The 12149-nt window shown below is 50.5% G+C and overlaps 1 protein-coding gene across 2 annotated transcripts in view; it reads left to right on the top strand.

Moving 5' to 3' along the window:
- The window catches only part of LSP1 (lymphocyte specific protein 1), a 50123-nt gene that overhangs the window by 5600 nt on the left and 32374 nt on the right, over positions 1 to 12149 (top strand). The window contains exon 1 of one of the 2 annotated variants that reach the window (XM_050336491.1): positions 6003 to 6183. The exons of the other annotated variant lie outside the window; for it this stretch is intronic. Coding sequence (XP_050192448.1) covers positions 6125 to 6183 — 59 coding nt within the window. The 5' untranslated portion in view covers positions 6003 to 6124. Of the gene's footprint in view, positions 1 to 6002; positions 6184 to 12149 lie in introns of those variants that run through there. 2 annotated transcript variants of the gene reach the window in all.

Genomic DNA, 12149 nt, shown 5'->3' on the forward strand with positions numbered 1-12149 from the left:
CCCAAGCAATCACTGCTGCCAGCTATTTGGGAGGGGCAAAGTTCTCCTCCAATAAAATTGGTGACAATAATAATTTCCTCTTAAAATAAGTGCCTCCTTGCAGTTGTCACGTAGCTTCCCATAACATGAGCTGACAGCATTGTGCCTGAGCTGAGCTGTCTTGATGGCAGACTAACGAGATACATAGACTATGCTCCCCTGCTCTGGTGGGACTTCTCCTTCCTTAGGGTGGCATTTGTCTCTTCTGCTGCATCTCCATGCCAGTTACCATCTTCCTGCACACAGCCGTAGCTGCCCTTCGTGCAGAAAGGCTCATCTAAGCTTTTTGTTGGGCCCCACTTGATGGAGGCAGGTGTCTTCAAGCTTTTTGGATACATAATGACACTTCTGTGGGCCCCTTCAAAACAGCTTCTGTCTTCTTCCCAGCTTAGCGAAGGAGGCATGGATGGGTATTGGCAAGGTGATATTATGTGCCTTTCCCCAGCACAAGGAGGGACTTGAAGTGAGGATATAGCTTGGAAGCAGGAACTGTCAGATGAGTTCCTTCTTATCCGTTTAGTCTACTCTGACCCCAGCTAAAGTCACCAGCCCAGCAGTGTGAAGTGGAGATTCATGGTTGCTAAAACTGCTTGCATTGCACAACATGGGGCTACATCAGAGCCTCAAACCAGCTGTAGATGAGCTAATAAGTTTATATTAGGCAGAAGCTGTATTTTGCTGCTTGAAAGCTGTGTGGTCAGCTGAGCAGCATGGCTTGACAGGGCTGCACTCCTGCAGTGGTACTGTCCTACAAGCCTGTCAACAAAATGCGGTGCTTAGCTTTGGGTGATGCTTAAACATGTCACAGAGATGCCACTTGGTGAAGAAAGGTGGTGCCCCTCTCATACCCAACATGGGAGATGTCTTAAGGTGTCTTCAGCTGCCCAGTGCCCATCTAATCCCTGCTAGTCAAAGCAAAGAGCACTCCATTTATTTTAAATAGACATTCAAAATTCAAATTCATTCAGCAGTTTTACAAATCTTGGTAAGCAGAGATCAGTGACAAGGCAATGTGATGCTATAAGAAGGCCTTTTTTAGACATTTCCTACAGTGTCTGCTGGGGAAAGACAACCACTTGGCAGCAGTTGCCTATAGCTTATCCATCCTGGCTGGAGTCCTTTGTCCTGCTTCTTGGCCCTGCAGTGGAGAAGCATCCTAAAGAGATGGAGCTTGTCTCCTCAGGGCCAATAGTTCTCCTCTTGTCCTTTAATGACCCTCCTGCGTAGGATGGGAGTGTCTTATCTTCAGCCATTGTTTTGTCTTCCTGTCTCTTTCCCAATGGCTTTGTTGATTTAACCTAATATATAGATATGGGGCACAGTATCAGTAATGACTCTGGCTTAACATGCTGGACCAGCTCCACTCCTCCAGGGCTTGGCTGAGTCACTTGGCCTTGGTCTTGGTGTGGAAAACTTGGATGGTGGCTCACTGCTGCGGCTCAGGTGATATCTCACTGTTTGCACAGCACTTAGCACAACAGGGGCTCGGATCTCTGTAACTATGCTGGGCTACCCAGTTAATGCTTCTCTCCTTCCCCTGATTTTTAAATCCAATCCTTTGTTCTTGTTTGTATCACCCCTGGAACAAGAGCCTCTTCTCTTACAATGCTTGTAAGCTTGCATCTTCCCCTCTCACTGATAGATGAAGATTATGGATATGCCCATTAAGTTCCCCAGGGAGAGTCTCTTTTCCAAACTGTGTAAGAGTGAGAGGTAGCAGTGGCGTAGAGGAAGAAGGATGCTCCTTCTAGATCCAGCTTCTGATTCCCTCTCATTTTCGGCCTCTTTGGATGTCTTAGGAAGAAAGTCATCACTGATCCCATGCCAAATATTTCAGGCTTAGTATGACACAGTGTTTGTTGGCTCTTTCGACCCAGCCCACAATTATACATGTTCTTCATGGTGCTCCTCTGAGTGCGTGGGCCTGGCAAAAGCTCTGAGCAAAGGCAGCTCCCGCCTACAGCACCCCATCCCTGAACACCCATGGGGTCATGTGTTGGCTTGGGAATATCCTCTCCTGACTCATGGCCAGGGCAGAGGAAGGCTTGCTGGGGAGCATCATTGGGACTGGGCTCCTTCCCCTGCACCCTGAGCTAATTGCGCAGGCGAGGCGCCCTGCCCTCCTGGCAGCACGCTTCTGGAGCCTGTAACGAGCTGTTCTGGTGTGAAGGAGACAACGTGCTGCTTTTGGCTGCTAAATCTGCTCTTTCCTCGGGATTATCTCTGACTGCCTGTTTTGGTCTCTCTATGGCTGTCCAGAAATGAGTGCTGGCAGAGTAAGCTGGACTGAGTTAAGTGGGAATTTGGGGTGAAGGTAAGGTGGGCAAACCCTACCCATCAGGTTAATGTGTAAACCACACCATCTATGTACCTGATATATGAAATGGTGTGCCCCTTTCCCTGAGCAGGGGCTCCTGAGGGGCTGGGAAAATGCTGATGTCTGCCAGGCTGGTTCAAAGTGGGGGTTGCACGTGCATGGTGAAGAGAGGCTGGTGAGATGTCAGGAGAGGGAGAGAGGTTTGTGATGGCAAAGATGCCTCACTTAAAAGAAAAGCCAAAGATCTCCACATCTACTCCATTGTCCTAGAGGGGCTGCTGGTGGAAGCACAGGGTCTCCAGCTGAGACAGGGCTCTTAGTCCTTGCTGAAGATGTGAGGCTGTTCCTGCAAGAACATCATCTCAGGGTGAGATCCCCACTGACATGCAGACACGGGCCTCTGGAAACCACAGTGGCAGACCGGTCCTTGCAGTGACTGTACCTGGGGCTTATACTGACAGTGCTTTACATCCCAGAAATATCGGAAAGAATTGCTTGGGCTGCATTTCCTACAGGAATAGAGTATTTTTGTTTCTTTTATTCCTTTCTAGACCATATGTGAGCCTTCAACTGATTTTGCAACTAGTCCTACATAGCAGAGTGATTGTGTAATTAACGGGAACTGGTGCGGCCCTATCTCTCTCTGGGACTCCTGCTCTCTTTCCCACAGTGATGGAGACAGACTCGTTCCCTCTCCCAGCATCTCACCTTCTCTGCTTCCCCTGCTGCTCTCCAGTGCCATGCAATGTGTTCATGGGTTCTACAGCCATCCCAGGTCCTGCAGTGGTGTGCATTTTTGCTGCAGAGATTTATGGTGGTTCTCCTAGCTCAAACTGTGCCAAAAAATAACAGATGAATCAATTCTTTGTTTTTCTTCCTGTGTCCACTGTACTCCTACTCGCTTCCTGCTGGGACCAGGAGGTTTGTTTCTGTGAAAGGATATGAGCAGCTGTGGGACTGATGCTGACCTTACTGTTCTTGGATATATGGTGTGACTCAGACTGATGCACGTGGCCTCAGCAGCGAGAGAGAGGAGAGGGGACTGGAGGCGCCTCTGTACTGCAAGGATTTCTCCTGAACTGCTCTTTCTCTTTCACAGCCTTTGTGCCTTTGACTAATAGTTTTCAATGGTCCCTGCCCCATAGAGATGGAGACAGTGACTCTGTCCATGTGTCACTTGGTGTACAGTTCTTTACCTTCTTGCAAGCTGTGGGCCCTGCTCTGCTCTCCACTCCCTGTTGTACTGCAGGACCCTGCTGATGCTGGAGGGAGGATGAGTTCTCTTGTTATACCTTGTATCTTTCTCAAAGATGAAAGCCAGGGAGAAGGGCAGGAAGCCTTCCCCAGAGGTCGAGTAGCCCAGACGTCTTGAAAGATTTTTCCAGGTGGAGTTCAGTACCAGGAATGTCTCTCCCTGGGAGCAACACAGAGCTCAGCCTGTTGCAATTAAGGGGCCTCTTTCCTCACTGCTTCACTTCTGGTGTTTCCAAACTATCACAGCACCTTAGACCAGTAAGAGCTGATGTCATGACCTCTCTCTGGTCCTGGATTTCATCATTCAAGCATGGGCTTTGTCAGCCTTGTTCACTGAAAGCCCCATTTCTGAAAGGCAGTCAGGCCTGGAATTGGGGTGGTAGTCTGCCGAGCGCTTGCAAGAGAAGAGGCTCATGTTGGCATCCTCGAGGAGACAAACCCAGGCGTGGAGCCAAGGCTCTCTTGCTGGGGGAATCAACAGCTTTTCCCTCTGCCCATCTACATGGAGGATCTTGCCTCTGGTAGATAGTGGTGTGCCCTTGCCTCTTTCCTTCCCCTCACCCAGCAGGCTCCTGTCTTCTCCTGGTGACAGTGGCTGCATTCCTCCTTGCCCCTCCTCACCTCCCTGGGGATCCCCTGGCATCTCTGCCTGAAGTAAGTGCCTGCTGTGATTTCATTTGGCCCCTCATTGTTGCTAGCCCATGGCTGCTAACTACATCTCTGCCTGCCGGGGCTCCTTCAAGTTGCATCCTTGTCTGGCTCAGACCATGGGAGTCACTGGCAGGTTTGGGCTGATTCTCTCCAAAAAGAAAAGCCTGTAGGTGTACACGTCATTTCAACTCTGGCCAGTTGTGGTGAAGTCAATAGGAATGTTCATGTGCTTAAACCTAATTATTCAGGCAAGCACTTGCATGGCTGGGACAAGCTCTTTTTCAGCAACAGAGAGCTTTTGTGGTGGATCTCTTGCATCTCCTTACCAAATTTAGAAAGAAAAATATGCAGTGTGGTATCGTCTGAGCAACCCACAGAGTGAGAGCAGCATCAATGTCTGTGCTTTGTGGGTTTTGTTGTTCATAATCCCTTAGGTGATGCTTAGTAAATACCTGCAGAAAAAAAAATAAACTGTTTTAAAATGAAAAGACAGTGGAAAGATGGCAGGCCCTTCCTTATTTTTAATCTAGATTTCTGGGTGTATTGCATGAGCAACTTCCCCTTATCAGGTATCAAAAAACACTTCTGAAGAAGTGATTGAAAGGAAATATGTAAATGAGATGAGAAGGACTGAAAGAAGGAGGAAGGTAAGGGTTGAAGCAGGGTGATTCCACATAACTGCTCCTATATTGGAGACATACAGAGGAATACTCCCACTTACCTTAGGGAACATGGACAGGCCGTGCCATGAGCACCATAAAGTGCAACTATAAGACAGGGCTGGAACTTGCTAGGTACAAGTCCAGGCATCTGTTGGTTTGCCATGGCAGAAGATCTTTTCCCCCAAAAAAAACCACATGTCGACCAGGAGATGCAGGGTAGGGAAAAAGACTCTATTATTTCCCCCCATTCTCTGCCCTGAGAGTACTCCCATGGTGAACATGAATCTGAATGCATGGCAGATGGGCATTTTGTTTTAGCAGGTGGCAATGTTAGTCCTTCATCAAACAGGCACTTTTTTAATCTCCTGAAATATCAGTGTTTCATGGAGGCAAGACAGATTTAGCCAGATTTTTTTGCCCTTGCCCTATTTGATGGCTGGGAAAACTGAGGCATGGGAGAAAGAGTTGGTCACTTGGGCAGGTGAAGGGGAAGTCTAAGAGCAGAAGCAGGATGTATGCTGCTTACCTCTCTGAGGATTCCCCCAAAATGCAACCGCTATCTCCATCACAGGAGAACACTTTTCTCTCGTGTGGATTTCCCAGCACAAAGGCCCTTTCGTATTAATCTGACTCTTGGTTCACCTTCGGCGTGCGGGGACTGTTTGGAGGTGAAACCTTCATGCAGGACTTCTGCTGTGAATGGACCGGGAGTAATTTACAGCCCGCCGAGTGCAAGTTGCCAACCTGGATTTCTGCTCCCTACTTGCTTTGTGTAATCAGGAAAACAGTGGTAAAGGTGGATGGGGGAGGTGGGGGTGGTAAAAAAAGAAAGATAGGGGCGGGTGGGGGGACTGAATAGGATGAGGAGGGAGAGAAGAGAGTTAAAGCGAGGAAAGAATCCCTCTCTCACGGGAGCGGGGAGCGCCGGGCTTTGTGCTGCGGGGCCCGCCGGCGGCTGCGCTCGCAGAGATTCTCCCGTGACACTTCCACGAGGCAGAGGGGGAGGAGGAGGAGGAGGTAGAGGTGGAGGAGACAAGCCGGGGGTGTGGAGCAGGGGGGGCTAGCAGAAACAAAAGGAAACCAGCTGCAGAACTTCCTGAAGGCGGAGAGGGGGCCGCGGGAGCGCGCAGTGCCGGGCGGCTGCCTGCGGCGCTGGGGAGGGGGCGGCAGCGGGACCCTGCCCGCCGTGCCTGTGGCCACCATGACCAGCGCGATCCTGAGGAGAAACTCCAGCAAGCAGGGCCTGCAGAACCTCATCAGGTGAGCACCCACCTGCCCGCAGGGGACCCGCTCCGGGCTCCGGCTGGCGCTGCCCGCACAGAGGGGCGCGGGTGTGGGGGGCGCCGGGTGGGGAAAAGCGGAGTGTGTGTCGCAACGACCATCTTCGTGTCCCTTTAAATCGTCTGAATTTCGTCCTCACCCTGATTTTCCAGCAGACTCGATGCGTTGGAAGGAAGGATAATAGATACAGCCCCCCTCCCCCGCCTCTCCTCCCCAAAAGCTGTATGAGAAAAGCAGATTTGAACTTACTGATGGCTTTTCCAGGAGCTCCCAACTGAAATAACTGAGCACAACTGTACTGTGACACTCACCTGAGCGGCTGGTTTCACCCCATCCGCTCTCCGTGCAAGGGATGTCTCAGTACGTGTCTTTTTTGTGTCCCCTGAGTGCTGAACGGTCCTGCCTAGAAAAAGGATTCTTCTTTTTTATTTTCCTGTAGGAACTGTACGTTGTGCACGCTGTGATGTGCGTTTTCCATTCAGAGATCAGTAAAGGGCCGGATCCTCCCACGGCTGCAAGCTGACACTGTTCTTTTTTTTATTTAATTGATCACAATAGTGCTTTGAACCTTTCTCTTAGAGTCTAATTGCCAGGGCAGGGAGGTGGATGGCTCAGTTGGGTTTATTCCCATTTGTCAGCCGGGGCTGAGCTGGGAAGGACGGCTACATTGTCTGCTGGCTCTGGGATTCCCTACCATGCGGTCAATCTGCTTTTCCCTGCGGGCTGGAAATGCTGCTTTCCTCTGAGGATCTAGATGATGGTGGTGTGCCATGCTGATGGCTCTGACTGGACAGAAGAGAGGCACTTCTCAACTCTTTATATTTAATTGAGCAGCTGGATGGGTGAGAGGTGGAATTAGGGAGTGCTGGACTGACATTTTACATCTTGGGTACCTCTTGGCTCCCTTGTCCTCACTGTGCCTGCTGGTCTCCAGCATAGAGGTGGAGGATGTCAATGTGGGGTTTATTTTGGACAAGCAATTTCCAGTCAATTTGGGATCTCCTTGACTAGTATTGCAGCCTCTAAACCTCACCTCTCAAATGAGTTTCCCACCTTGGAAGGAAAACAGGCTCCTACAGCCATCCAGTCCCTGCCACCTTCTCCTGTTCTAGACCCAGGGCAGTTGGCAGAAAAGCTCCCACTGGTTGCACTGGCCCTGGGTGCAAAGTCAGTGCCCAGTCTCCTGGGCAGGAGAAGGTGACTCTTCTCTATTCATCTCCTGTTTGTCCTGTTGGACTCTTTCCCTGGTCTCAGCCTGGAGGGACTAGGATCTCAGTTACACATCCCTGTTTCAGAACAGGGCTTGGTCAGGGGCTCCTGAGGGGGAGGGAAACCTCTATGGGTGTGCAGAAGGCAGAGATGGGCTCGGATTTGGGACCAGCTGGTATTGAGGGGGGCCAGGCAAATGAACTGCTCACAGCTGAGTGGCAATTTATTGTGCAGGGTGGCAGATGGGGGAGAGCAGAGAGAAGCATGTGTGCCTCATGCAAAGAAAAAGGGTGTCCAAAGAACTGTTCTCAACACAGCCCAAGTCAGAGGTGTTTTCCTGTCCTTAATGATGTTTCCAAGTTCATCCTGCTGTACATAAGGGACTCTTGGTGTCCTGGAGACTCAGAGGGGCTTTTACGAGGTGACATTTGTGCTGAGCTGGGTTTATTACACTTCATCTGGCTGAGGTTTTGCTTTGTGGCTGTGTTTTCCAGTCCTGCTTACAGACAAGGAAGGGAGTGGGGTGTGGGTGTGAGAGATTTCCATGGTTTACACACAGATAGCCTCACTCACGTTCACAGGATTCAACAGCAGAATGGGCAGGTCTGGTCCATACACAGCATATCTTGTTGTGCAGTTGTATTTTCTCCCGGAGCAGCTTCCCCGCTAAGAACGGCTGTGGGGCTGGCTCTGCAAGCCCTGCCACCTTGGCTGCAGGAACAAGCTGCTTCAGTCAGTGAATGGCTTGAGGCTCCCGGCTTGAAGATATGTTGCTGTCAAGATTGACGTGCTCTGCTTTTATCTGTCCCAAGGTGACTGCAGGCAGAGTGGTTACAGTGCGTAGGTCCTGGGCTCTTCTGATGTGTCCAAGACCTGGAGCACAAGAGTGAAAACGGCTGCTCAGAGCCATGTTTGTGAGCACTTGAGATTTTGATGTGGTGTCAAGATTTACCTGGCTGCTCCTGCTGCAGGACCTCAGCAGGGATAACCAGGGAATTACCTTCTCTGAGCATGGCTCAGCTAAGGGAGCTGCTTGTCAGCTGTCCAGCAGCTGGGTTAAGGGTTCCTGAGCTGAAACCAGTGTAAAGGTCTTGTGGCTTTTGGGTTGAAGAGCTGAGTCCCAATGCTTTAAGCATCCTGCCTCGTGGTTGATACAAGCCCCCAGCATTTCAGACAAAGGGGCCATGCCCTTGTGCAGAGCATCTCCCAACTCCCAAACATCGGTCCCAGGAGCCTGATTTGCATGAAAAGGCTTTTCCACTGACTGCTGACAGGTTTAGTGCATGCCGTGCTTCAGAGTGATTTTGTGTGCTTTGGAGCACCGGACCACGTTGGAGACACCCGCAGGCTGGAGTGCTGAGCCAGCACTCTGGGAAATGTCTTTCACCTCTGCCCAGCCTGGAGGTGGATTAGAAAAATTAGCCTTCCTTCTTCTTCCTGAAGAAGGTGCTTTGCAGAAGGTGCAAGCAGGAACGTGCCATTTACATCTGAAAAGCTGGAGACTGAAAAGAGCCCAGGGTTATGCCTTGCAACTGCAGAGCAGGAGTGGCTGAGTAATTACCTGGGAAAGGCATGAGAAGAATGGACAATTGCAGGGCTATCTACCTCCACTCCTTTGCCCCTCGTGCCCAGGCACTCCCCTCATCCGGCATAGTTTCTCTATCAGGATATCACTTGGGAAAGATTTCTCCCTTTGTAGCATGATGATCCCTTGCACACCCACAAGACTCCAAACATGAGCTGCTTTATCTTGTTATCGAGGTCTCTTTTTTCCTTATCCTTTTAATGAATTCCTATAAATAAGATAGGGATCCAGTGCCTGTCATGTCGATTCATTCAGTTCATTATCTACTCCTGCTGGAATTTTATTCTCCCCCTATTTATCGAGCCTCAAGTGTTTCACAAAAGAATATGGCTGTTTAATTAACCTACAAATCAGCCTGTCTGTAAATCAGCTGTGCCGCTCCTTGAAACCAGATTATTTGGCCTTTTGGTTGACGCTGCTCCCGCTAAGTGCTGCGGTGTCTTGCTGCAGTTGTGTCCCTGTAGCTGGGCTGTCGGTGCCTGTCTGGGGTGTGCAGCTGTGGGGTGAAGTGTGCATGCAGATGGATGTGAAGAAGCAGTACTGCTCTTGTCTCAGCTGGTTTGTTTTTTATCCAGCATGCGGGTGAATCTTGGGTACCATTAGGAAGTGAGCTGTGATTTGTTCTTGGGTGGTAAAGGGACAGTTTTCTTGCACGCTGCTTGTATGCTTCCTAGGACAACGGAGACCTGGTCCATAACAGGGGCTCCAGAGCATGGCTGCTGCACAGGCAGTAAATAAATGAGTGTCTCTAATTATAAGTCAGAAAATTGAATCACATGATAGAGCTAATTATTTACTCTGTAGGATGGGACTTTTGCTTTATCTTCTGTGAAGCCATTAACATGGGAAGCCAAACTGTGAGATCTGAAATGAATCTTGCATGCCCTTGTGTTTTGGCCTGCCATACTTGATGAAATGTTTTCCACTTCTAGCCAATGCCAACACTTATGTCTTGGCACCCATGAGGCAGCTGCATGGCCCCTTCCTTCTCCCTACAGCTCGGTACTGCATTGTCCAGCAATGCTCTTGGCAATGCTTGGAGTATCTCAGCGTTAGGGGGTACCTTTAAAATTCTCTGAACTCCTTGAATTTTGGTGTATGTCATGAGTGTAATATTTAGTTTATCAGGATATGGGGGCTCTGCCCAGCTCCACGGGATGCCTTCCTTTCTGCCTGCATGCGACGTTTCTCGAAGCTTGCCAGGATGTTTCTCAGCAGGGAAGATGCTACTCCAGTATTTCTGTCTTGACCTCCTGAGTGTTGAGCTGGGAACAAGGAGCTGGAAGCACATGGGAGGGCTGGATGGTGCTTTGATGGGGAAGAACATTTTTTTGTGGGGGTGTTTGACGTGGTCTGGGCACGGTTTGTTGCTTGGGAGATAACTACTCTGGGGGCTATTGCAGCATTGCTTTATTCCACCTCTCTGGCTTGTGGATAGGTACGGGGAGAGAGGAGTTCTTGTTGTGAAGAAGTTAAGCAGCTCTTCGCAGGGCGATGGGAAAAATGAACGTGCAGCAACAAGCCACTAGCAGAGCTGTTGTGGGGGAGAGGAGGGAGGGATGCTGGCATAGGTCAGGGGGACACAGGGCCTTCATCCGTGCAATTCATGCTTTGCAATGCTGCCTCAAATGTTGCATGAGGAGCCTATGGTCCCTGCAGGGCTTGCCCACCACAGTGCTCCTTTCCCAAATCCTCCCTATTTTGATGTTCTTATTAGTGGCCTTTATTTTTTTTTATCCTTCAGTGTCCCATCACCATGGCCAGGGCAGAACGAGTGGGCACCTTTGCAAACCCCACGAGTGGGGGGCAGATGGGAAGGGAGACACGACCAGAGGCTGCTGGCAGGGAGGAGCAGCCAGGGGAGTCCTTTAGCTAGACTGATCACCCACCCAGTGTTGCTGGGGCTGGGAGGGGATTGCCTGGGGGATTTCCACGTCCTGGTGGGGCTTCACTGGTGCCAGCTGCTTGCAGAGTGAAGCCACCACATTTTGCAAGTCAGGAGGGACCTGGTGATTTGCAACCCAGCTGAGCCGTGGGGCAGGGTGAGGGTAAGGGGCTAAGCCAGTGTGTGGTGGGTAGCCCCTCCCTGGATGCCTCATGGGATGCCCACCCTCTGCTTTCACTCCACAGACGGCAGCTCATCATTCTCTCTCCAATTGCAGCAGCTCATCTGTCCCCTCTGAGTATCCTGTGGATCCATTCCCGTATTTTCCCAGCCCTGGGGCTTGTTTTTTTTCAGAAGAACTCCACCTACCACTGACCTTTCCCAGAAACCAGCTGATGGGTTTTGTTTGCTTTTAGCCTGGCTTGACTCGAATTTTTTTACCTGCTCTTAAGCAATTGGATATTTAGGGCCTGAACTTTGAGCCCATGGAAATTTTTGGGAGTTGTAGTGAGCCTCTGAGCCTCTCAGGGCTACTACCACAGGTTATCCACATCCTCTGATGGAGTGGAGAGGCACCATCACATTGAGCATAGTTCAGCTAGAAAGGGTTCTGGGTGGAGAAGCTGAGATCTGAGACTTTGCAGCTGGAATGGTGTGTGAATGGTGTGTAAGAACTAATTTTCGGCTTCCACATTCTTTTTCCTCCCTCTTTTTTCCTCCTTCTCCTGCCATTTCTAGCTCTGTTGATGGAGCACCAAACAGCCATCAAACATCAGCAGCACCGTCCCTCAGCTCTATTGTGGGCAGAGGGCAGCTGGGGCTGCTGTGTGCCTCTGTCCCATGGCAAGAGGCTGAGGTGCAAGGACTCTTTTTTCCTCATGAAGACTTGCTGCCTTAGCACAGCAGGGACCAAGGGCTTGCTGCTGACTCCGGTTCCTGTTGCAGCACAGCTCCTCAGTGATGGCCATAAACGAAGCCTCAACTCTCCCAGGGAGCAGAGCAGCGTGTTCTCACGGCCTCCCTCGCTGCCTCCTGCCAGTGCTCAGACAGAAAACTCCCTCCTGCTGTTGGGGGGACTGTGTCGCCCCAGGGGCTGCAAAATGAGTGACTCGTAGCCAAGCCAGCGGTGCTATAAAAAGCACCAAGCTGATATGAATCTTACCCTTAATTCCATCTTGAAGCAGGGGTAAAGCTATTGCTCACCTTCCTAGGCTCAGACTTGTTTTCCAGCACGAGTGTATCAAGGATGCTGGCTGACTGTAGCTA

Source organism: Myiozetetes cayanensis, unplaced genomic scaffold, assembly GCF_022539395.1.
Source record: "Myiozetetes cayanensis isolate MyiCay16 unplaced genomic scaffold, myiCay2020 scf6-25, whole genome shotgun sequence".
Taxonomy (NCBI): Eukaryota; Metazoa; Chordata; class Aves; order Passeriformes; family Tyrannidae; genus Myiozetetes; species Myiozetetes cayanensis.